This window comes from Diabrotica virgifera, chromosome 4 (genome assembly GCF_917563875.1).
Source record: "Diabrotica virgifera virgifera chromosome 4, PGI_DIABVI_V3a".
In the NCBI taxonomy this organism is placed as follows: Eukaryota; Metazoa; Arthropoda; class Insecta; order Coleoptera; family Chrysomelidae; genus Diabrotica; species Diabrotica virgifera.
In genome coordinates this window covers 11,562,754-11,590,620 of record NC_065446.1, presented here as the reverse complement: position 1 = coordinate 11,590,620, position 27,867 = coordinate 11,562,754, and the positions used below count along the sequence as shown (strand labels likewise).

General features: G+C 32.2%; 1 protein-coding gene and 1 long non-coding RNA gene across 2 annotated transcripts; both read left to right on the top strand.

Annotated features, from left to right (window-relative positions):
- The first annotated feature begins 111 nt into the window (after positions 1-111).
- LOC114334941 (probable metabolite transport protein CsbC) lies at positions 112-23,427 on the top strand. Its single transcript, XM_028285077.2, has 2 exons — positions 112-301; positions 19,675-23,427. The coding sequence occupies exons 1-2, from the start codon at positions 169-171 to the stop codon at positions 21,006-21,008; spliced, it is 1,467 nt and encodes a 488-aa protein (XP_028140878.1). The 5' UTR covers positions 112-168; the 3' UTR covers positions 21,009-23,427.
- LOC126883460 (uncharacterized) lies at positions 14,965-15,953 on the top strand. Its single transcript, XR_007697660.1, has 3 exons — positions 14,965-15,047; positions 15,203-15,512; positions 15,668-15,953. It is a non-coding gene; the product is annotated as an uncharacterized LOC126883460 (long non-coding RNA).
- Positions 23,428-27,867: the final 4,440 nt, after the last annotated feature.

Sequence of the window (27,867 nt, the reverse complement as noted above, 5' to 3'; positions counted from 1 at the left end):
ACCTAACCACGTCTATGAAATATGATATACTTATATGATATATCATAGTAATATCAAACAAAGTTAACCTTAACCTCAAATTAATTCCTCCTTGTTTTAAAATGAACAGCCGTTTTATTCATTTGATCAAATACTTCGAATAACGACATTTGGTAATTAGTTGCAACAATGACTAATCAGAATTTAGAAAATGGTACTGTTATTGAAGAAAAGGAGAAATTTACAGGATTTACAATAGATTGTACAGAAAAAAAGAAAAGCAAAAAGGCATTATGGATATTCTACATATCTTTATTTACAGGTAAATACAACCGTTTCTGTTAAACTTCTATTAACCCAGTAAATGAACAAGAAATTCGGCGATACCGTGTAATTTTCAGGGGCAACTCCGAATTGCATGAAAATTTGGATTTAGGTTCTACTTACCCTCCACTTCAAAGTTGAAATTGTTCCGTTGGTTGCTTTTACCTGGGGGGTGACAGTCACCCCTTCTCGGGGGCGAAAAAACTTACGTTCAATATAAAACCGGAAATGTATAAATTAACTGATTTTAAGAAACTTTTCTTCTGTAGAGTTTTTTACGTAAGTCAATACTTTTCGAGTTATTTTTCGCCAATAACTCAAAAAGTAAATATTTTATCGAAAAAATATCCTTAGCAAAAGTGTAGCTTATAAAAAACCCAAAAAAATGGTGTAGCAGTAAAGTCTATCAGTCAAATAAAAACAAAGTTGTAGCTCATGAAAAATACGTTCTTAATCGTCTAATTCCAAATCGAATATTTCAAGATAAAATCACCGAAAAATTAAGCACTTTTCGGGAAAAACCCATTTAAACTTTTTTAAAGTGTTTATAGAAAGCTTTGTTTTAATTGTCAACAAAAGTTTTAGCATTAAAAATAAGCTAGTTACGCTCAAAATAAAGTTGGCCCTTTTTTTTTTGGAAAAAAATCATGAAAATCTCTCCGTGTTTAGCTCCCAAAATGAAATTAATCGCTACCGCTTTACAAACAATTTACTTACCTATCTATTTTTTATATGGTCTGTCAGTCTCACCGGTTTAAAGTGTTTATTTTTGAAAGGGTTATAATTGAGAAAACTTGAATGGGTCACTAATCACGAGTGTATGCAAATTTTGAACAGCCATATCTTAACCAATTTTTGTCTTACGGACAAACACAATAAACTAGTATATTTATAATAGCAAAACCTACATTTTTTTACTCCTTAAGATTTTTCTTATCACTAATACTTTTTAAATTATTTTGAAAAAATGAAATTTTTCAAAAATTTTTAGATTTTTTTTTACTTTAAAACCAAATGTTTTAAAAAATAAGCACTTCAAACCAATCAAACTTACAGATCATATAAACAATATACATACAGTTAAAATAGATGGTAAAGCCAAACGATTAATTTCATTTAGGGTGCTAAATAGAGAGAGGTTTTCACAATTTTTTTTACCAAAAAAAGGGGCCAAATTTTTTCAGTGTAACTCGTTTATTTTTGATGCTGTAAACTTTTGTAAAAAACAAATAATAAGCTTTTTTTCGATACTTTGAAAATGTTAATAATGTTTTCCCGAAAAACGCTTCTTTCTTCGGTGATTTCGCGTTGAATTATTCGATTTGAAATTAGACGAATAAGAACGTATTTTTCATGAGCTACAACTTTGCTTCTACTCAATTTGTAGACTTTACTGGTAAACCAATTTTTTCGTTTTTTAATAGGCTATACTTTTGCTAAAAATATTTTTTTCGATAAAATATTTACTTTTTGAGTTATTTGGGAAAAACGGTGTGAAAACATAGTTTTTTTGTCGAAAAATCAACATTTTAAATCTCGAATAACTCGAAAAGTATTGACTTACGTAAAAAACTTTATAGAACAAAAAGTGCTTATAATAAGTCAATTTATCCATTTCCGGCCTTATTTTAAACACGCGTTTTTCACCCCCCGAGAAGGGGTAAATGTCACCCCTTAAGTAAAAGCAACCAACGGCACAAATTCAACTTTGAAGTGGAGGGTAAGTAGAACCTAAATCCAAATTTTCATGCAATTCGGAGTTGCCCCTGGACAATTACACTCCAAAACGGTCATTTATTGGGCTATGTCCACTACTCCAAGAAATTAACGCACCACTTTAAAAATAGGTCATTTTTGATGTCTCGAATTTCCTAAACCTGATTTAAGTGGTTTTTTAAATGTTATAGGCTCTTTCTTTAACAATACCGCTGTAAAAATATAGTTGCTAGACAGGTAAATTGTCACTGTATACCGGGTGTACCAATAAAACTGTGTTTTTTTTTCTCCAAGTTCACCACACGCCGTGGAATATTTTAGCATTTATAAAATATAGAAATTAAAACCCAACGGTAGCCTCAGGTTTTCTTAACATTCTGTTTTTTATTTAATCTCTTAAGTTGGATAATAAAAAGTTAAGTTTTTTAACAACTAGCCATGTTCTTCATCAATACAGGCTGTTTCTAAATAAGTGCGGTGAACTTGAAGGAGTAATTCTGCATGAAAAATAATGACAGTTTGCTTTATAAACTTATGTCCGCAAATGCTTCGTTTCCGAGATACGGGATGTCGAAATTTTATTAACAAACTGATAAATTATTTATTGCTCTAAAACCGGTTGAGATATGCAATTGAAATTTGGTAAGCATTAAAAGGTAGTTTTTGCGCATTGTTTGACATACAACTAAGAACTTTACATTCTCCATTGGCGCGAATACGGGTGATATTACTCGTGTGCACGTCAATGATGAATATAAAATTCTTAATTGTATGTCACAAAATGTGCAATAAACCCAACAAAGTTCATTTGCATTTCTCAACCGGTTTTGGAGCAAGAATTAAATCGTCAGTTTGTAAGAAAAATTTCAACACCCCGTATCTTGGAAACGAAGCATTTGCGGACATAAGTTTATAAAGCAAACTGTCATTTCTTTTTCATGTAGAATTGCCACTTAACGTTTGTCGTACAACCTGTATTGATGAAAAATATGGCTAGTTGTTAAAGTACCTAACTTTTCTATTATACAACATAAGCGACTGAATTAAAAAAATAGAATGTTAACAATCTGATGCTATAGTTGGGTTTTAATTTCATAGTCGAGGAAATGAAGCTGACAAAATGGCAAAACCTCGCAATTTTTTCGTCCAGCATCGATTTGAACAAAAATTTGGGATTAGGATCATTACAACCTCTAGTTCATTTTCTATATTGAGCCGTTGTACGCTCTTGGTTTTTTAAGGGTGAAAACTGCCCCTAATTGTAAAAAATTATAAAAAAAAAACATTTTAAACTTTAATATTGTCAACATTTGGTTCATATTAGTTACATAATGATTGTTTTATGCTTTAAGATATACTATCATAATGTTTCAACCCCTAAAACCACCCTTGTAGGAGCTATATTTAAAAAACTTACTTATCCTAAAAGAATAATTTTGGCTTGCATCATGCATTTTTGATTTACATAAAAATTTGTGATTAGGATCCTCTCACCCTGTACTTCATATTCTATATCATGCTTAAGGACGTTGATTATTTTTAGGGATGTAAACTACCCCTTATTGTCAAAAATTATATAAAAACATTGTAAACTTTAATTTGGGTAAAATTTGGTTTGATTGGTTAAAATAATGATTGTTTTATACTTTAGGATATAATATCATAATATTTCAACCCTTAAAAACCACCCTTAATAACATTAAAGTTTTTATAAATAGATATTTTAATAGACCTATACAGAAAAAAGTAGAATTAAAGAATTACAATAACATTTATTTACACAAAAATTCGAATTTACAAGTATGTACACATACACATACAAATAGCTGTTTAGTCATCTTCCAGTATACGAACCGGTTTTGTGGTATTATACATACATTGAAAATTATCCATAAGCGGACTATCCGAATTTTTCGAAAAATAAAATTCGTTTTATAAAAATAGCTCCTTCATTTTTGGCGATAAAAAGTTTTTTCAAAAACAACTTTGTAGAATTTTTGAAGAGTTATAAGACTGTGTAAACTAAATTCCGTAAGATCCCTTAGTTTTTAATTAGGTGGGTTTAAAGGGCTCGAATAAGGGGGTGTTTGCTCGATATAGAGGTTTTAAACAGCTATATCTCGCTAACTGTTTATTTAATGAAAATCTATGTACAAAGAAATTTTAGTTATTAAAAAAGATACAATTTAGTAGTCCATCATTTTTTTCGTGTCTCCATTATTTTCGGAGATATTTTGAAGTAAAAGGTGAAAAATGGGAAGTTCCAAAAAATTAATTTTTCTTTAAACTCCAATTCTTCTAAAATTACGCTTTTTAAATAGGTCAAACTTCTTGGGAGTATTGATAATATAAATATAAAAGGAATTTCGGACAGATGAAGACCAATTTTTAATTAGGAGGGTAGTTAGGGGGTTATTTTCACTGATTTTTCATAGGGAAAAGCAGGTACCGACATCTTTTTGATCAAAGTCGCTTAATTCTCAGGCTAGAAACTTGTTCTTATTATTTTTTGAGAGGCCTAGCTGTATACTTAAAAAAATATTATTTAAGTTTTCTTCGAAAAATGCAAAGTTTTTCCGTTATTTTACTTTGAATATTTTAAATTATGCATTTGACGAAAAAAGCTAACATTTAACATGCTGTATCTCGGTTTGTGTTGGTCTTAAAGATATTATAGAAATAGAATTTGGTTTGTGTCACTAAAACACACAATTTTGATATCCATAGTTTTTTTGATCAAATGCATATTTTTCGAGGTATTCCAAAAAACCCTCTAAAAAACTGTTACTTTCAAGCGCGAATAACTCGAAAAATATTAGTTTTGCGAAGAAAATGTAAAAAATATTTTTTTCTTAGAATTACTTTTTACATCGATGTACATGGTTAAAATGTAATAAAAAATTCCCGCCCTCTAGATGGGGTGGCAACCGCCCCCAAGGTTTTAGCGTACAGCGGCATGATATAGAAAATTATCCTTGGACTATTCCCTACCTTCTGTAGGAAAAAATTGCGAGCCAAAATGCTTCATTTCCTCGACTATCAGTATTTTATAAATGCTAGACTATTCTACAGGGTGTGGTGAACTTCGAGAGAAAAACAGTTTGATTGGTACACCCGGTATACAATGACAATTTACCTGTCTGGTAATAGCTATTTGTATAACAAGGGAGGAAAGTGCTACTTTTCCTCCCAAGAATGAAGTTTACTGCCCGACGCGTAGCGGAGGGCAGTAATCATTCAAGGGAGGAAAAGGCACTTTACTCCCATGTTATACATATGGTTTTTCCACCTTCCTCAAATAACAAGTCATTTTTTCATTTTTACTTAATTTATTTATGTAACTAACCAACAAAATTTATTAGAACTAAAACTAACAAGTAGGTACAATATAACTGTCAACTGTCAAATATAAGTCAAATTATTAATGTAAACATTGTTAAATCAGAATAACAATTTACTGTTTTTTACCATTCTGCAAAATACAGAGTGTTTTTAAATAATCGTTAAAATGTATAGATACTTACGTAAGAGAAAATAGATATTGTACAGGGCGTCAATAAGTTATATTTCATGAATGAAATACCAAGACGTCACTTTTACTTTTCCTCCCTAGGGAGGAAAAGTACAACTTTGCTCCCTACAATCAGGTCCGGAAAAGTATACTTTCGGTAGAGGTAGGTGGAAAAAATATTATTTCTATTAATAAAGTCCTAGTAGGCTCCGTTCACATGAGGGGCGCTTAACGCGCGTTTTAATAACGCGCGATTACAACTACATACATTTTACTTGAGACCTTTCACATGCTAACGAGCGATTTAAGTCATTAAAACGTTGTAATCGTGCTTTATCAAAACGCTCGTTAAGCGCCTTTCATGTGAACGGGCTTTTAGGCTATATTAAAAAATGCACTTAAATCGGACGACAGGTTTAGAAAATTCGAGACATCAAAAAAGACTAATTTTTAAGGCGGTGCGTTAATGTCTTGGTGAAGCGTATTTTGCGTAGATAACATTTTTATATTTGTGTAAATTGTGGTAAAGACCAGATACCCCAGTTAATAGGGGAAAAACATGAAAAAATGTTATACAGTTTTTTGAAGGTTTTAAACGGTAGATGAGGTATAACTGATGATAATTCCGTGAAGACGTACAGCTCATTTTGTTTTGATTATTTTTTAAACAACTATAAAGAGAGAAAATATCATTTGTTTTATCTATAAAACGTTTCTTGTACATTTTAGAGAAAAATGTTTCAAATAAATAATGTTGTAGATCTTAAAAATTTCTCTAATTTGCCAGTCTGTAAAGTGAAATACATAAACAATTCACTGAGATAATTATAAAAAACCCTTAATTATGCACTAATTTATAAATGTTAATAACTATAATGTCCGACTGGTCTATTATTTGACAAAAAATGACATTATTTCGAAGTCTATTAAGTACGATATAACGCCCAAGGACGTGTTATTGAAAAATAACGCCCTAGGGCTTATTAAATTTAAAAAACGAGTTAAATACTGTCAAGTTGACAAATAAAACTCTAAGTAAAATTATGGTTACCACAATTACGTTACGACTATTATTTCTGGTAAATGGACTTATTTGAAAACTAATTAATTCAGAATTCATTCAAATTTTTTGCATATAAAGAATAAATTAGTCGGACATTAAACGTTGAAGGCACCACGAGTATTATAAAAAGAATGTGTGTGTGTGTTTACTTTGTACGCACTTAAGAAGTTATACTTCTATTATATGATTTAAACGAAATTAATATATTTTTATTTTTATTTTATTTAAATATTAAACTAATTTAATATTTTTATTAAAACAGTGCCAAAAATTAAAATAATAAAAGAATAAAACACGCACAAACACATTAAAAATGCCACAAATGATTTCTGAACATTAATTGTCGGAAATGTTTTTAACTAAATACATATTTTCTGAAAATAAAATTATATAATAAATATACTTACAATCATAAAATGTATAAAAAAAATAAAAAACTAAAAGTCTCTATTGGGATTCGAACCAGCTTATCAGCGCGGTTGGTATTGGGGTTCATTCGCCTTAAACGCTTCGCCACGGAGACAATGTGTCATTATGTGCGAAGATCGACTAACTAAACGGATTAAACTTTTGACATTTTTGAATTAAATTAAATTATTTGGTTTTGAATTGAAATGATTTAGAATTGAAAATATACAACAAAACATAGAGTAAGAAAACAATATATTAGGTGAATATTGATAGAAATTTTGATGGTAATTAAATTATGTAAATAAAAGTATTACATACTATATATTTTGGTAGGTTCAAATAGGTAGGTACCTATGATACATTTACAATTATTACGTACCTGTTGTGGTGGCTTTTAAAAACTATTTAAAAGTCACTACAAGTATAAACTTTTTTGTTTCTGTGCTCACAACAATCAAACTAATATATTATACATTTGTTTACCTTCATATTGAACAATTATATATTATTGACAGATCATTTCAACACCCAATCAGAGCCCGTATAACGACTAATACCATAATGTCGGTGTGCTCATGCGCGCAGATTAATATAAATTCACCCTCAATCTCAATCGCGCCTAAAGAAGTATAACTTCAATAATAACGCTTTCGGTCAACGTATATACCTTGGGCCGAAGGCCCTCGGTCTATATACCATTGACATCATGCTTCAGAGCAGAATAATATCCAAAGATACTCATGAAGATACCATAAATCTGAGGGCAACTAAGGGATGCCCTCAAGGCGGTGTATTGTCGCCGTCATTATGGAACATAGTTGTCGATGATCTGATTCATGGGCTAAGCGCCCAAGGAATCTGGGTCCAGGGTTTCGCAGATGATATCGTAATAGTAACTAGGGGAAAATTTCCCATCACTGTTGCGTATCAGATGCGATATGCCATTCACTACATAGAGAACTGGTGTCTGAAGGAGAACCTCTCCGTGAACCCTTCTAAAACTAAACTGGTAGCCTTTACAAATAACAGAAAGCTTACTGGACTGAGTGAGCTGAAATTATTTGGAGAGGTACTGAAAAGAACCAATGAGGTTAAGTATCTAGGGGTAACCCTGGATTCGAAACTCAATTGGAATACTCATATTACCAATATAACCAATAGGGCTAAGCGACTCTTCTGGAACTGCAGACGAGTTGTAGGTAAAACCTGGAGATTGAAACCAAAGGTGATATGTTGGTTGTACACATCAGTGATACGACCGACAGTTACTTATGGGTCAGTACTCTGGTGGAGAAAGACGGCTTTGCAATCTTGTGTGACCTCTCTCACCACATTACAAAGACAAGCGCTCCTACACTTCATTAGAGGCTATCACAGGTCTCCCTCCGCTGTGAATTATATATTTCAGCGGTAGCCTTTATGACCATCCTGAGGCTCAAAGCAAACATAACTTGGAGGCCAAATTATGTATTGAATAGCCACACAAACATTACTGGGACTATACTTGAGGAATCCATCTTTATGATGAACTCAGATATGATGACACCAGAACTAATCTTCACTGAGAAGATTAACACCATTATACCATCTAGAGAACAAAAAGTCCCAAACATTAACGGGGACTTAATATGGTTCACTGATGGATCTAAAACTGCCCATGGTACTGGATCAGGAGTCTTTGGGCAAACATGTAACTATAATAAATCTTACAGCCTAGGTCAACATACAACGGTGTTCCAGGCTGAAGTTTTTGCTTTGGTGGCCTGCATTGATGAAATCATTGATGAAGACCCTAAAGCTAAGAGAATCAACATTTACACAGATAGCCAATCGGCTATTCTGGCTGTAAAGAACCCTCTCACCAAATCAAAACTAGTGATAAACTGCAAAGATCTCCTCAATAACCTGGCAAAAGACAATAAAGTGTCTTTAATATGGGTGCCGGATCATGAAGGGGTGCATGGGAACGAACGAGCAGATATGTTAGCGAAACAAGGCTCGAGAGAAATTTTTGAAGGCCCAGAACCTTTCTGTGGCATCACTAAAGATGCTATGAAAAACGTGGTTCAGAAATGGCTGATAAAGAATCATCAAAATAAGTGGAGAACCACTCAAGGGCAAATCCAGACTAAAAAAATAATCAAGAATATTGATAAAAAAACTCTCGAAGAGTTTGATGAACCTCAATAAACGAGAGATCAAAAAGGTCACTGAAATGGTGACTGGACAATGCCGTTTAAGAAATCACCTATACAAACTAGGTAAGGTGAATAGACCGTAGTGCAGAAAGTGCTAAATGGAAGAAGAAACTGCCATACACATACTATGCCATTTCAGTGTGCTAGGTGATGTAAGGCAGGACTTCACTGGTCAAATGAGGTTTGAACCAGAAGAGATCCTAAAGCTACCAATAAGAAAACTGTTGGCCTTCGTTGAGGCCACAGGACTTATTAAAGTTTAAGGAGAAGAACAGCGTTTGGTACAAAGGTCTTATGACCAAGTGCCAGAGACTAACGAGTCTCGCCTGAGTTAAGAAGAAGAACAAGAGACCATTGACATCAAGCGTTATTATCCTTATAACACCCTCGGTACCTTAATACCTATATTTATTGCATAATGAAATCTAATAAAAGGACTTGAAATTATGTTAATTTATGAGTTGAAGTGTACGTACTAAATTTCAAAAAAGATCGACTAAATAGTTTATAAGTTATTCATTTTGTTTATCCCAGAGAGAAATTGTTTAAACAATAATTGTACTTGCCCACACATTGACTCTAGAAATATTCAGCAGACCGCAGTTAACTCGTTGAGGCTTCGGCTTTAAGATATATTTATATATATTATGTTAAAAAAATTCCAAAGTTTTATCAAAATTGTTATTAAAAAACCGTTTTAAAAATACGTAACTTTTTTAGTACGTTCATTAAAGGTAAAATATTGCAAAATCTCTAAATTTAAAAGAACCGCTTAGATTGACATGAAATTTGGCACACACATAGCTAACAAGTCAAAGAAAAAAAGTGATGTTGTGTCGATATGTGCTTTTGCCCCGGGGGTGGTTTTCACCCCCTTTCGGAGGTGAAAAAATATTCGTCCAAAGTAAGCCCGGAAATGGATAAACTGACTAATTTTAAGTAACTTTTGTTATATAGAGTTTTTTCACAAAGTCAATATTTTTGGAGTTATTTGTCAGTGAATATGTTCATTTTTCAACAAAATAACCACGCTTTTAGACGGTTTTTCGCAAATAACTCAAATAGTAGGTATTTTGTCGAAAAAACATTCTTAGCAAAAATATATCGTGTAAAAAATTTAAAAAAATGGTGTATATATCACTTCTCTATACCTAGTAGAAGCAGAGTTATAGCTATTTAAAAATAGGTTCATATTCGTCAAATTCCAAATGGAATATTTTAACGTGAAATAACCAAAAATGAAGCACATTTCGGGGAAAACCCATTATGTACAACTTACTTAAAGTGTTAAAAAAAGCTTCATTTTTGTTTTATAAAAAAAATTTCTAGCATCAAAAGTAAACAAGTTACGCTCAAAATAAAGTTAGTCCTTTTTTTTGGTAAAAAAGTCGGAAAATCACCCCCTAATTAGTATCTCAAAGAAACTTAATCGTTACGACTTCACAAATTTCTTCACCCGTGTATGTATTGTTTATATGATCTGTAAGTTTTATCGGTTCAAAGTCCTTATTTTTGAAAGGGCTGTAGTTAAATGGGGTTGAACGAGTCACTGATCACGAATGTATGCAAATTTAGAAACATCAAATCTTAATCAATTTTTTTTTAAGAAAAACAAAAAATACATTATATTCAGAATAGCAGTGCTGACTTTTCTTGTTTTTCGAGATTTTTGGTACCTCTAACAATTTTTAAGTTAGTTTGAAAAAAAGCATATTTTTCAAAATTAAAATTTTTAAAAATTTTATTTTAAAACCAAATTTTTCAAAAATAAACACTTTGAATCGATGAAACTTACAGATCATATAAATACAATATATATTAAATAATTTGTGGAGCGGTAAGGATTAATTTCATTTAAGTTGCTAATTAGGGGGTGGTCTTCCCGATTTTTTTTTGTCAAAACAAAAGGGTTTAACTTTATTTTGAGCGTAACTTGCTTAAATTTAATGCTAGAAACTTTTTATACAAACAGAAAGAAAGCTTTTTTTAAACACTTTAAAAAAGGTATAATAGGTTTTCCCCAAAAAGTGCTTAATTTTTTGGATATTTCACTTCGAAATATTCTATTTGAAATTTGGTGAATATAAATCTATTTTTCATTGGCTATAACTTTGGTTCTACGAGGTCCAGAGACCTAACGCATACACCATTTTTCTTACTTTTTTACAGGCTATATTTTTTCTAGGAACATTTTTTTCGGCAAAATACTTACTTTTTGAGTTATTTACGAAAAACCGTCTAAAAATATAGTTATTTTGTTGAAATATTCACTCGCAAATAACTTGAAAAGTGTTGACTTGGCGAAAAAGCACTATAGAACAAAAGTTACTTAAAATTAGTCAGTTTATCTATTTCCGGACCTATTTTGGACATATATCTTTTCACCCCCAAGAGGATCACTTTTTTTCTTGGACATAAAGCTATGCGTATGCCAAATTTCATTTCAATCCAAGCGGTTCTTTAAAATTTAGAGCAAAAACCGTGAAAGAATGTACTATTTAGCTCATAAACAATTAGAATATTTCTTCAACTACTAAATTAAATTAAATTAAATTAAATTAAGAAAACGGTATTGGAAAGGACGCGGCAGGACGCTGCTTTTAAAGAAAGTTGAATTTCGAGGAGTGTTTCCTGATATACAACCGATCACAATTGACCGGCATTTGCGACGAAGTTATAAACAATATGAGGGAAGCTTTGAACCATTACCTTTTTAGTTCGGTCGTCTTTCTACATACACATTTTGAAAAATACTAAAAATACCAAAGTCCAATCAAAAAACTGTATGGAAGAAAATATAATTTCGTAGTTTGAAATCGGTACACGTTAAAAAAAAATGTATTTTCCCGGATTCCTGTGGAGTATTTTCTTCTTTTTCTTCTTCTTCTTCTTCTTCTTGTAATAGGACTATGTCCTGTTTCTTCTATTACAGTCTTTGCTGCGATCCGGAGCTCCAACTCTCGTACCATCCTTTTTGGGTCTTCCTATGGGTCGCTTGGTGTTGGGCTTCTGTGTTTTCGCCCAATGCGCCATACGTTCAGGGTCCATCCGATCTACGTGGTCTCTCCACATGCGTCGTCGCGCTCTTGTCCATCTCACTAGGTCTTGAACGCCTAGCTCTCTCAATGTGTCTTCGTTTCTTATTCTATCTCTGAGTGTGATACCTCTTATGGATCTTAGGGTTTTCATCTCTGTTGTTCTCATTATTTGTTTGGTCTTTGTTGTCTCGGCTCTTGTCTCAGCTGCGTATGTCAGTACGGGTCTAACACATGTCTTATAAATGCGGACTTTGCTTTCGGTGCTCATATATTTATTCCGCCAGATTATATCCCTCAGGAAACCAGATATTCTCGCTGCTTTCGTTGCCTGCTGTTTTGATTCTTGCCACAGATGCCTGTCGCTAGATATTTCCACACCTAAGTATCTACAATCCATTACCTATTCGATTATATGGTCGTCCACTACTAATTTACATCTAATTGGGTTCCTGGATATTACCATCGATTGGGTTTTCTCTTTGGATAGTGTCAGGTTATACTTTTCGGCGGTTTTTTTGAATTTTTGTAGTAGGCGTTGTAAGTCATCTTCGTTTTCGGCTATTAAGATTGCATCATCTGCGTAGCAAAGTATTCTCATGGTTCGGTTACCCATTTTTATCCCTCATTAATTATGTTAAAACTACCTATAACTACATCCATTATTAAATTAAATAGGCATGGACTGAGGCTGTCCGCTTGTCTAATGCCTGCATTGATTTTGATTTCTTCCGCGAGCCCGTGTGTGGTTTTATTTCGTATTTTATTGGATCTATTGAGCTCTTTGATTGTGTTTCTATACCTCTGACCTATGTTTTTCTTTTCAAGGATAGTGAGCACATCCTTTAATCGTACTCTGTCGAATGCTTGTTTCAGATCTACAAAGCATGTGAACATGGGCTTGTCGAATTCTATTGATTTCTCAACTAATTGTCGCATTATGAAAATAGCGTCTATTGTAGATCTGTTTGGGCGAAAACCCTGTTGTTCTTCCGATACACCGAAGTAATTCTTCTTTTTTTATCCGAAGTAATTCCGATAGAGCCGTCTAACTAACGCATTACCTACTAAATGCCAAAAATGCTTTAGTTTTATTATAGTAAATTAATTTTTTGATATACCATTGCTCTATATCACAAACTATACGATTGCATTATAGTTATACGCAGTGAGGAAATCTACAGGGTGGTTCATCTTATTCGCCTCGGTCTCTGTACGGAAAACCACTTGATATTTTAAAAAATTTCTTCACAAAAATATACACCTCCTTTAATACTACAATCTAAAAATTATGTGAATTATACAGGGTGCTCCAAGAAAGAGTGGTATATCAAAGTTATATTTTTTCTTATGGAATGCCCTATATCTGATGACATTATTGAATTAACCTTAAAAAATAAGCTATACTTTCATAAGGGTTCCCTATACCTAAATACAGGGTGTTTTGATTTATTTAGATTTTTATAAAAATGTAAGGTTTTAGAAAAAAATAAATATTTACGAACCTAAGAAGCAGTAACAAATTATTTCTTGGATCTTAATAACAGACTATTTAGCATACTTAAACAGATGATTATTGCAACAAAATTTCTTACAGGGTGGTCAAAATATGAGATTGTTCTATTAACAAATTCAAGCTGTAATAACTTACTTATTTTAAATAGAACACCCTGTATTTTACTAGTCTATCGCGTAGAAAATTTACTTAGCTTTCAATTTGTATTAGGGTTTCCTATACCTATTTTTTACAGGGTGGTCAAAATATTAGATTGTTCTATTAACAAATTCAAGCCGTAATAACTTACTTATTTTAAATGGAACACCCTGTATCTTACTAGTCGGTTGCGTATAAAATTTACTTAGCTTTCAATTCTTATTAGGGTTTCCTATACCTATCTCCCTTCATTTTTTAAATATTTAAAGATTTCCTAATTTGTAAGCTTTAAAAATCAGAATTAAATACCTATGTCGTGGTTATGTACAACACATCATCAACACCGCCAATATACTTAAATATCTTATTCAAGATAGTTTCATTAATAAAATTCACATTATTATCATTTGATCACACGGAGTGTTCTGATTTTAAGTGACATACTCGATATTTTATTCTTTATAATGGAAGATATTTAAAATCTCTACAATTACATGTAAATATTCTCAATACACATGTTATTCTGTAAATATAAATTCCATGTTATTCTGTAAATACCCACTTTTACATATTTTTGTACAATAGGCTCGTTTTCGTCAAAGTAGCCATTGCATTGTTTGTAATTGCGATTCAAAGATTCAAACAAAAAGTGGTGTTCTTAAATTTACTTAATAACCGTTGGGTTGAGATATGGAAAATATTTATACGGAATTAAATATAATTTAAATATCTTCCAGAATACGGCATCTAATATAGGGTATGCAGTTTAATATAAACATATTATTCAATGTCACATGTAGGCCAAAATCAACTAAAATAATACAACACTCTGTGTGATTACATGAAAACAATGAAAATTTTATTAACGACAGTATCTTGTCTAAGTATATTGCCGGTGTTGGTGATGTGTTGTACATAAACACGGCATAGGTACTTAATTCAAATTTTTAAAGCTTACAAATTAGGAAATCTTTAAATATTTAAAAAATGAAGGGAGATAGGTATAGTAAACCCTAATAAGAATTGAAAGCTAAGTAAATTTTCTACGCGATAGACTAGTAAGATACAGTGTGTTCCATTTAAAATAAGTAAGTTATTACAGCTTGAATTTGTTAATAGAACAATCTAATATTTTGACCACCCTGTAAAAAGATAGGTATAGGAAACCCTAATAAGAATTAAAAGCTAAGTAAATTTTCTACGCGATAGACTAGTATGATACAGGGTGTTCCATTTAAAATAAGTAAGTTATTACAGCTTGAATTTTTTAATAGAACAATTTAATATTTTGACCACCCTGTAAACAGATAGGTATAGGAAACCCTAATAAGAATTGAAAGCTAAGTATATTTTCTGCGCGATAGACTAGTAAGATATAGGGTGTTCTATTTAAAATAAGTGAGTTATTACAGCTTGAATTTGTTAATAGAACAATCTAATATTTTGACCACCCTGTAAAAAGATAGGTATAGGAAACCCTAATACAAATTGAAAGCTAATTAAATTTTCTACGCGATAGACTAGTAAGATATAGGGTGTTCTATTTAAAATAAGTGAGTTATTACAGCTTGAATTTGTTAATAGAACAATCTAATATTTTGACCACCCTGTAAAAAGATAGGTATAGGAAACCCTAATAAGAATTGAAAGCTAAGTAAATTTTCTACGCGATAGACTAATATGATACAGGGTGTTCCATTTAAAATAAGTAAGTTATTACAGCTTGAATTTTTTAATAGAACAATTTAATATTTTGACCACCCTGTAAACAGATAGGTATAGGAAACCCTAATAAGAATTGAAAGCTAAGTATATTTTCTGCGCGATAGACTAGTAAGATATAGGGTGTTCTATTTAAAATAAGTGAGTTATTACAGCTTGAATTTGTTAATAGAACAATCTAATATTTTGACCACCCTGTAAAAAGATAGGTATAGGAAACCCTAATACAAATTGAAAGCTAATTAAATTTTCTACGCGATAGACTAGTAAGATACAGGGTGTTCCATTTAAAATAAGTAAGTTATTACAGCTTGAATTTGTTAATAGAACAATCTCATATTTTGACCACCCTGTAAGAAATTTTGTTGCAATAATCATCTGTTTAAGTATGCTAAATAGTCTGTTATTAAGATCCAAGAAATGATTTGTTACTTCTTCTTAGATTCGTAGATATTTATTTTTTTCTAAAACCTTACATTTTTATAAAAATCGAAATAAATGAAAACACCCTGTATTTAGGTATAGGGAACCCTTATGAAAGTATAGCTTATTTTTTAAGGTCAATTTAATAATGTCATCGGATATAGGGCATTCCAGAAGAAAAAATATAACTTTGATATACCACTCTTTTTTGGAACACCCTGTATAATTCACATTATTTTTAGGTTGTAGTATTAAAGGCCCTGTATATTTCTGTGAAGAAATTTTTTTAAAATATCAAGTGGTTTTCCGTACAGAGACCGAGGCGAATAAGATGAAGCACCCTGTATAAAGAGTTGATGAAGTGTAACATTCAATACATGGTACATTTCAATGAATGCTTACTCAAAATTTTTTCGACGTCACAAGTATGACTGACATACGTATGACTGAAGTCAACTAGCCTCGTAAATGAACTTGCTTTACCTCGTACTATCTCACAACTTAATATGTTTTCCATGTTTTGCGTTTATTTTGACAGTCTTTAGGGCATTGCTCAATGTATTTTTCGACGCGTTATTCACTTATCTGTTAACTTATTCTCGACGTTTTTATATCTTGACAATTTAATTCCTAAGTATTTCTTCTCGAGTAGTAATGTTAAATGGTAAATGGTTATTTTTTTTTAATATTATTCTGAAGTTTTTTTCTTGTCGCAACATCTTACAATTTACTATTTTAGTTGTGAAGAAGCCACAATTTTACTTTAAAATCAAGTTTATTTGATTTCGATGTCCACTTGGCCAATCGTTATCAAAATAAAAATTATTGATAAATTAAACAAATTTTGTTTTTGTTGATTGGTAAAAAATTCTTCTAATTATTTAACTTCATCTGACTCATTAATATTGACAAATCTGACACACATTTTAAAGTAGATGACGTTAAAATGATATTGCAAATATATTTATGAATTTGTGAGTTGCGTTCCTGGGACGCATTATAAATTGCATTATTATTTTTTTGTTTGCAAACATTTTTGATTGTCTGGTTCTTCTGATACCACTAATGACTTATTTTGTTTCTCCTTGTTCTTTTGCCCTTTAATTCGTCCAATTTTGAACATAGGCTTCCCCCAGTTTCCTCCATTCGCTTGTGTTTAGTGCTTTCTGGTTCTAGTGCGTTCCTCCTATCTTTTAATGTCGTCTCCCCATCTCATCTGGGGCCGTCCTCTTGCTCTCTTGCTCTCTTCGTGTCCGTACTCTCCATTTTTGTATCGTGGTATTCCACCTATTGTCCGTTTGTCTGGTGTTATGACCTGCGAAGCTTCAGTTTAGCCTTGCTCTATGTTTTCCTGCTTCTTTGACTTTTGTTTTATTTCTTACCCAGTTGTTTTGCTTTTTGTCTGATAATTTTACTCGTAACATTGCTCTGTCCATGTCTCTTTGTGTCTTCATTATTTCATCCATGTTTGGTTTGGTCAAGGTCCATGTTTGGCATGCATATGTGAGAATTGGGAGTATGCACTGGACAAGCACTCTTGTTTTTAAGTAGGTATTGTTGTATTTTTTTATTCTTTAAGACCCATTTTAATTTCCCAAATCCTACCCAGGCCAATCTGACCCTTCTTTTTACCTCCGCTGTTTGGTGTTCCATATTTACTTTTATTATTTGTCCCAAATATACATCTATAAGGTGTCCCAAAAGTAGCGGAACGGTCGAATATTTCGCGAAATGAGCATCGGATCGAAAAACTGAAAAATACGTATTCAATAATTTTCCAAAATCTATCAAATGACACCAAACACCAACCCCCACTACACCCCTGGAGGTGGGGTGGGGGGTAACTTTAAAATCTCAAATATAAACCCCAGTTTTTCTTGCAGATTTGGATTCGTTACGTAAAAATAATCAACTTTTATTCAAGACATTTTTTCGAACTGTGGATAGATGGCGCTATAATTGGGAAAAACGATTTATCCTGATACCATAGGTAAATTAGAGAAACGGTCTAATATCTCGAGAAATACCCTTCCAAATGAGAAACCAAAAAACATGTTTTTAATATTTTTCGAAAACCTATCGATGAACACCAAACACGACCTTTCAACCCACCCCTGAATGCGGGGGGGGGGGGACGGTAAAATCTTCAATAGCAACCCCCACTTTTTATTGCAGATTCGAATTCGTCATGAAAAATTAACCAACATTTATTCGAAGCATTTTTTAAAATTGCTGATAGATGGCGCTAATAAATCGTATTTTTCCAATTAAAGCGCCATCTATCAACAATCCTAAAAAATGTTTCAAATAAATGTTCCTTAATTTTTCATGACGAATTCGAATCTGCAATAAAAAGTGGGGGTTGAAAATCTATTTAATATTTTAAAGTTACCCCCTCCCCCACATTCAGGGGATGGGTTGAAGGGTCATGTTTGATGTTCGTCGATAGGTTTTCGAAAAATATTAAAAACCTGTTTTTTGGTTTCTCATTTGGAAGTGTATTTCTCGAGATATTAGACCGTTTCTATAATTTACCTATGGTATCAGGATAAATGGTTTTTCTCAATTATAGCGCCATTTATCCACAGTTCGAGAAAATGTCTTGAATAAAAGTTGCTTACTTTTACGTAACGAATCCAAATCTGCAAGAAAAACTAGGGGTTTCCATTTGAGATTTTAAAGTTACCCCCCACCCGAAATAGTTATTTTCCTAACTAGTGCGGAAAGTGATACTTTCACGCACGAGACTGCCGTTGACCCGAACGACGCGATAGTGGAGTTCGGGCAAGCAGTCGAGTGCGGGGAAGATACTTTCCGCAGAGTTAGGAACAATATTTTTTCTAGGGTTTCGAAAAAAGCCACAAAAAATAGAGTTATATCAATTTTTATTTAGAAGTGAAAATACACAAATTAATTCATTGACAAGGTTGTCAAAACCAAAACTTTCAATATAATGAGTTACCACGACGACGATGTTGGTTTCCATGACGACGATTCAAAACCATTGTTATTGTCTACTGATCTTACTTTTAAATATTATGTCAAAATAATTTTATTTCATCGATTTATCGCGCTAATTTCATTAAAACATGAACACAATAAGATAAATTTGAAATAAATTAGTAAATAATATCTAAATATTAGTTTATTTCATGTATTATAATAATATATCATAATGCCATATTACAAGGTATTTTACTTTCCCGCACGCCGTGCGGGAAAATTTACTTTCACGCACTCCGTGCCGGAAGTGCAACTTTCGGAAACGAAATGCGTGCGTGAAAGTGGCTCTTTTAGCACGGCCGTAGAAAAATAACTATTTTGTTGGCCTGTTTAATTTGTTTAATCAAAAAACATGATCTGTGAAGTGTTTTTGTTGACCATTTCTTTTATTTTGTTATTATTCTAAAACTAATATTTATTTGTGGCATTTATGTAATTTACTGTTATAATTGGGAAATAAACCACAATTTAACTTGAAAAATGATTTTAGTGACCTTTCGAATTCCACTTCGGACGTCGTTATCAAAATAAAAAATATTAATAAATTAACAACATTTTTGTTTTATTTTAAAAACATTTTAAACATGCATGGTTTTATTTAAATATATAAGTACTTATATTTGTTTTTATTTTAGCAAGTTCACTACTTGTAACAAACGGGAGCGTAATGGTATGGTCTTCACCGGTCCTTCCAAAATTGTATTCCAATGATACGGACATAAATCCATTATCAGAGCCAATGACATCTCTGGAAACTTCAATATTGATGTCTTTAGCCGCATTTGCCTCCATTTTAGGTTTCATTTTAATGGCAAAATTATCAGATGCTTTTGGGAGGAAACTAAGCATGAGAGTGCTTGGCCTTGTATATGGTTGTTCTTTGACTGCCATAGCTTTTGCATCAAACCTTTATATCTACTATATATTTTTCTTTTTGAACGGTTTTGTTGCAGCGGGAATTTTAATAAATGTTTCAATTTATTGTAGTGAGATTTCAGAAGACAAACATAGAGCTTGGATGGGCTGCGTAGTTGGCCTTATGGTGCCAATTGGTAACCTTCTTGGCTATACATTTGGAGCAATAATAGATAGCGTAAAATATTTTACTCTTATAATAGCCCTTCCAGCATTCCTTCACGTCGTGTTCTCATTTTTCATAGCAGAATCTCCGACTTACTTAGTTGGTAAAAGAAGAAAGTCAGAAGCCTTAGACGCATTAAAACATTTGAGGAAGTACAGTACAGTTGTAAGCGCTGAGTTAGAGTACGAATCTATAGAAATTTTTAATTCTGGTGACACAACTGATAAGAATACAATTGTTGGGTTGTTTAGTAGTCCTGGTTTAAAGAAAGGTTTGTTTTTAGGTTTTACATTATTTGCTACACAGCAACTTACAGGTGTTCCAACTATGTTGGCCTATTTGGGCTCAATTTTTAATGAAGCGGGTTCAACGCTGTCTAGTGATGTAGTTGGTATAATATTTGGAGCAGCTCAAATTACAGTCACACTTCTAGCTACGTTTATTGTAAATCGTTTTGGTAGACGTCCGTTATTATTATGGTCTTCCTTTGGTTGTGCACTTTCGTTGCTGTTTCTGACTTTCTATTTCTATGCTCAAAAAATTGAGCTATCATTTGTCAAGGACATACGATGGGTACCTATTGCTTTTATTATTACCTTTATTACTTCTTTTGGTCTAGGCTTGGGACCTATTCCAATGGTTATGATCGGTGAACTATTTCGTAATGAACAAAGAGCTTTAGGGGTTGCAACTATTACTATCTCACAATGCGTGATGACAGTTATTATAAATTTTGCATATCCCTTACTTAAAGACGCATATGGAATTTACTTGTGTATGGGCATCTACTGTTTAGCCACATCAATTTGTTCCGTTTTGTTATTCTGTTATTTACCGGAAACTAGGGGTAAAAGTTTGGCAGAAATTCAGGAAATTTTAAGTAAGTAAGAATGATTAATATCAATGTGTATTATTGGCTTACCTTATTACATTGAGTTAAATTCCATATAAGCAGAAACGTTTCTAAAGAAACTAGATGGTTCAAGTGGTAAAAATTATGCTAGCTTTATTAAAAACCTAAAAGTATTATTTTAGTATAAAAAATGTTTCTCAAATTTTGCGATATTTCAGCTTTTAGATAACCTCAAAAACCTCGAAATGTGATTGTACTTATTTTTTGTAATTTTGGAATTAATACATATTAAAAAATTTTTTTAGTACTGAATTTATTTGATTTTATAATTATCTTCAATTTTGGTAATAATAACTTTTTTCAAAAAACTTATTCTTTTTAAGCTATTTATGGATGGCCTTTTAAACCATGCATTTTTTTCACGATAAATTAAAATTTTTGGTCTTTAATAACTCAAAAAATATTGCTTTTTATTAATACCTATATAATAAATATTGCTTAGAATTTGCCCTCTGTCAATTTATAAGGATATTTTTAATAAAATAATCTTCAACCCGAGAAGGGATGGCATCCACCCCACGGCAAAAGCGAAGTTGCCACTATGTCACTTTTGTTTTTTGAGGTATCCTCTAACCACTCATCAATTTTCGTGAAAATCTCTGGAGGTTCACCGAAACCAAAGGTAATAGCTCATAATTCTACTATGTACTATTGTTGTAAACATGTCTTCATGTTGATTTCTACACATGTTTACTTGATTTGCCTAGTTATCTTTTTCTCAAGTCTCCAACATTCGAAGGTTTCACACTATCTGATTAGTTATTTTTTTGAGTATGTTTTCGTGGTTTGCCTTGATTTGGTTATTACGTCAGAGATTTTTTATCTGTTTAGATTCACATTTGCTTTCGTTATCATTTTTTATATATCAATAGAACTGAATTAGACTGTGAAAAAACTAATCATCTGAAGACTTTTGTTACTATTAGAGCTCGGGAAATATGCCAAATGCATAATTAAGTGCATATGTGCATATTTTGGATAAATTTTGTAAGTGCATATGCATTTATTAAAATTGCATATTTTTAGACTTTTTTGCATAGATGCATTTTAAAGAGAAATGAGAAGTCTCAGATCTAAACAATAAATCTGAAAATTCTCGTATAGCCACTTTCTAGTAATGACCCTAATATCTTCCTTTTACAATATATAAGGCGATAAATAAAGGAGACGAAGGAGACTCTACAATATGCAGTCACATTTTGTTAGTGAAAATATTTTGTTATTGTTAAGTGATGCTGCGCCATAAGACCAAAAGTGGGCAACATTTAAAAATATTTTTTCAAATTTGTTGCTTGTCTAGAGCACGCTTCTGCTACAAATAGGGTAGCAGGAGGCTACAAACTGTAAGGATAGAATTTCCAATGGCCAATACCCTTCTCTCAAAATTAGAAACATATTTTTAAAGCCCTTCTGCGAGGATAGGTGTATAAAGACCGTTTTACTAATGTGCTTGTACCACCTGAACCTGTGATAACTAGATGGAGAACATGGTTAAATTCTGTAAATTTCATAAACGATATTTTGAGGAAATTAGAGACGTCATTTCTGGTTTCGATGTAGACGTAACTCAGGTGCTATGAAAAATGTGTGGATGTTAAAAAAAAAACCGTTATTAAAAAGTAATTTGACACATATTCAAACCAATTTTGTAAATATTGCTTAGCCAATCACTAAATTAGAAAATCGAAACATTTCTTTAGACCAAAGTATTGAAATTATCAATTCATTAAATGAAATAATTAAACACCTTGGTGAAACCAACAAAGTGTATCAAAAATTCTGCACGGCGTTAAAGAAAAATGAAGAATATCACAAAATAACTTAAAAAAAATTATATTAAGATGGGGAAATGTGAAGATAATTTAATTTTATAGGTAAAACCCTCAATTAAACAATATTTTAAGTTTGCTTCTTAGAAAATTTGGAAAAACGTTTAATAATGTACAGCTTTCATAATATTTGTAATAATAAAGAATGATGATAAATTTAAAGAATAAATGAATATAATGATGTAGGTTACAGAAAGTTCAATAAATATTTTTTATGTCAAGCATAAAAAAATTATTTTTTTTATTTAGCTTAAATGCCTCGACAGTCCATTGGCATCAAATAAATAATTAAATACCTTCAAAACAAGGACTACCGTGTTGTTTATTTATATGAATTAAATGCATAAAAGCATATTTAAGTGCATATTTCAACGGTTTTTGTGCATATTTGCATGCATATTTTAGGGTTTTTTAAGTGCAAATTTCCCGAGCTCTAGTTATTATTGTATTATTAAGTAAAGTTATAACTTAAAATATATTATACTTAAGGTAATATGCCAGTAGAAATTATTATTTATTACACAGTTGTTAAGTTGTTGTATGAATAAAAACCAGTTTTTGCTCATTACAGTATTTTTCGTTGTCATTGCCCTAACGATACCAAATAACTGTTAAGCTTCACAAATATAACAGTACACAAAGTATAAAACAAAATATATGTTTACGTAGGCGCCAGAATAATATGTAACTAAACAGAATATTTGGAAGGGTCGCTTTAGAAGATATAATATGAGAAAAAGTCAGAGAGATTTACAATCGGACAACAACAAAAATAGGACTCCCATTTAAGGGGGTAGGCACAAAATCTTGATCCAATGCTATTTAAATGTAACCATTTCTTTTGAATCCTGAGAATACTAATAACTATCATTGAAAAAATTAAAATGAGAATGAAAGATTACATTATTACCGAGGCGAGGGCTGAAGGATTACATTTCTCAGGATTCGAAAAAAATGAATGCATTTAAACAACATTGGACCAAGATTTTGCGCCTCTCCACTTAACTACATTATACTTTAAAAACAAAGTAAGTTATCAATCGAAGTAACACAATACAGAAAACGACAATAAATATCGTTCCCATACCACCAGGTTGACAACAGGTGGAATAATTTCTTTGGTTACAACCTCCCGAGATTTTCAAAAATTATAAATCATACAGGATGCCGAGGAAATTAAGATGAGAGAATTTTAAATAATTCACAACCCATCTGCTCAGCGTGGTAAAAGTTCCAACAAGAAAGATTCCTTAGTACTCAACAAAAGAGTAAATGAATTAAAATGTATAATCATTTTAAATTTCTTTGCAACACGAAAATGCAGCAGCCGCATAACACTCTGGTTAAATCAGAGATTGCAGGAAGAGTCTATACCGGTTTCGGAGGTTTTTTCCTCCTCATCAGTAGTCCCATATCCCCTTCTCTCCGATTTCCCCAGGCATCACACTTTGGGCCTTTTCGAATTGCAAAGAACGAAATGTAACGGATGTACCTACTAGAGCCATCTAACTAAAAACAAAGTAAGTTATCAATCGAAGTAGCACAGAAAACGACAATAAGTATCGTTTCCATACCACCAGATGGACAACAGGTGGAATAATTTCTTTGGTTACAACCTCCCGAGATTTTCAAAAATTATAAATCATACAGGATGCCGAGGAAATTAAGATGAGAGAATTTTAAATAATTCACAACCCATCTGCTCAGCGTGGTAAAAGTTCCAACAAGAAACTTATTCCTTAGTACTCAACAAAAGAGTAAATGAATTAAAATGTATAAACATTTTCAATTTCTTTGCAACACGAAAATGCAGCAGCTGCAAAATACTCTGGTTACATAGTAGAGTGCAGGAAGAATCTATACCAGTTTCAGATGTTTTTTCCTCCTCATCAGAAGTCCCATATCCTCTTCTCTCCGATTTTCCCAGGCATCACAATTTGGGCTTTTCCGAATTGCAAAGAACGAAATGTCACGGATGTACTAGAGCCATCTACCTAAAAACAATATGGTGTTTATAAATATAAATATAAACAATAAGTAGGATGTGCTATGTATGTGCAAAATACCCATCAACATAATAATTATAAATTATCTAGTATTAGTAGTATTTTTACAGCTGAGATTATAGCCATCGAAAAAGCTCTAGAATGGATCAAAGAGAATAATATTGAAAAAGCTGTGATAATAACAGACTCCAGATCTGCAATATATGCAATTCAAAACACTGATTTTAATTCATACAAATCAAAAATTTTATGTAATATAAAAAATAATTTGTCTAAAGTGGAAGTAGTATTTATATGGGCAAAAGGGCATGCCGGTATACTGGGTAATGAGAAAGTGGATGAGTTGGCCAAAGATGCAATAAAAAATGGTGAGATCCTAACTCAGATCTTATCGACAGATGCAATAAATGACGTCAAAGATAGAATAAATAAAATATGGAAAAAACAATGGAAAAATATTTCAAGCAAATCAAAAAATTTATATTTTTCTTTACATCAAGAACTTCCTCCGCCACCTGAATACATATTTAAGTATAACCTGCCAAAGCAAGATATTTCTACTATCGTCAGATTAAAAACTCGACACGGAAAATATGAGGTACATCTGCACAAATTAGGAATAGTTAATTCATCAGTCTGTTTTTGTGATAATGTTTCGATTAGAGATTTGAACCATATTTTCTTTGAATGCAAAATTAACGAGAGATATATAAATCAATTGTATTACAATTTACGACAAACACAAGTTCATTTTCCAATTAGTATAGAATATCTACTAAGTTGTCATAAAATGGAAATATTTAAATTACTCATAAACTACCTGAAAGAAACAAATATAATCATTTGAGTCAGATAGGTGGGAATATAACAAAACTAATAAATTGAGGTAAAAATAAAATAAAAATCTGTGGCTAACGGACCCGCATCCAAGCCATTTTTTCTCACACACACACACACACACACACATACCTAAAAACAAAGTAAGTTATCAATCGAAGTAGCACAGAAAACGACAAAAAATATCGTTCCCATACCACCAGGTTGACAACAGGACAATTTCTTTGGTTACAACCTCCCGAGATTTTCAAAAATTATAAATCATACAGGATGCCGAGGAAATTAAGATGAGAGACTTTTAAATAATTCACAACCCATCTGCTCAGCGTGGTAAAAGTTCCAACAAGAAAGATTCCTTAGTACTCAACAAAAGAGTAAATGAATTAAAATGTATAGACATTTTAAATTTCTTTGCAACACGAAAATGCAGCAGCCGCATAACACTCTGGTTAAATCAGAGATTGCAGGAACAGTCTATACCGGTTTCGGAGGTTTTTCCTCCTCATCAGTAGTCCCATATCCCCTTCTCTCCAATTTCCCCAGGCATCACACTTTGGGCCTTTCCGAATTGCAAAGAACGAAATGTAACGGATGTACCTACTAGAGCCATCTAACTAAAAACAAAGTAAGTTATCAATCGAAGTAGCACAGAAAACGACAATAAATATCGTTTCCATACCATCAGATTGACAACAGGTGGAATACTTTCTTTGGTTACAACCTCCCGAGATTTTCATAAATTATAAATCATACAGGAAGCCGAGGAAATTAAGATGAGAGAATTTTAAATAATTCACAACCCATCTGCTCAGCGTGGTAAAAGTTTCAACAAGAAAGATTCCTTAGTACTCAACAAAATAGTAAATGAATTAAAATGTATAAACATTTTCAATTTCTTTGCAACACGAAAATGCAGCAGCTGCATAATACCCTGGTTACATAGTAGAGTGCAGGAAGAATCTATACCAGTTTCAGAGGTTTTTTTCTCCTCATCAGAAGTCCCATATCCTCTTCTCTCCGATTTTCCCAGGCATCACAATTTGGGCCTTTCCGAATTGCAAAGAACGAAATGTCACTGATGTACTAGAGCCATCTACCTAAAAACAAAGTAAGTTATCAATCGAACTAGCACAGAAAACGACAATAAATATCGTTTCCATACCACCAGATTGACAACAGGTGGAATACTTTCTTTGGTTACAACCTCCCGAGATTTTCAAAAATTTTAAATCATACAGGATGCCGAGAAAATTAAGATGAGAGAATTTAAAATAATTCACAACCCATCTGCTCAGCGTGGTAAAAGTTCCAACAAGAAAGATTCCTTAGTACTCAACAAAAGAGTAAATGAATTAAAATGTATCAACATTTTAAATTTCTTTGCAACACAAAAATGTAGCAGCTGCATAATACTCTGATTAAATCGGAGAGTGCAGGAAGAGTCTTATACCGATTTCGGAGGTTTTTTTATACCGGTTGTATAAGTGTGATGCCTGGGGAAATCGGAGAAAAGAGGATATGGGACGACCAATGAGGAGGAAAGCCTGCTTCTTCTTCAATTAATTAGCCTCCTAAATTGTTTAAATTATCGCACCACCTTTTTCTTGATCTACCAATACTTCTTCGTCCATTTGGTGACTTATCTCGTGCGATTCGTACTAACCTATCCTCTTCCATTCTACTAATCTGTTCGTTCCACTCCTTTTTCCGTTTTGTTAGCCATTCATTTATGTCTTCTACATTGCCTGCTCTTCTTATTTTCGCTTATCTCCCTATCCAACAGATTTTCCCTGACATTCTTCAATGTATTTTCATCTCTGTTGTTTCTAGTAGTCGTCTCTCGTTAGATGTCTTGGGTCTTGTTTCCGCCGTGTATGTCAATATAGATCTAATTGCTGCTTTATATATTCTTGCTTTTGTGTCTTGTTTTGCGTGTTTGTTCTTACATTTGTTGTCGTACTTCTTCTTCAATATCTCGTTAACTAGTTATATATATTCCTAGATATCTAAACCTTGCTTCCTGCTTTATTATGAATGAATGAATGAACTTTATTAAAAAAAAAATTTACAGCTTTGTATACATATACATATAAATAAAATATTTGAGTAAAGTAGTACATATAATACCGATAAGTGTCTACACACTTGTTTCGGTTACATAA

Coding starts and splice junctions, on each gene's coding strand:
- LOC114334941 (XM_028285077.2), top strand. CDS start 169: ATGACTAATCAGAATTTAGAAAATGGTACTGTTATTGAAGAAAAGGAG. Junction 302..19,674: donor CTACATATCTTTATTTACAG/GTAAATACAACC, acceptor TTTTTATTTTAG/CAAGTTCACTACTTGTAACA.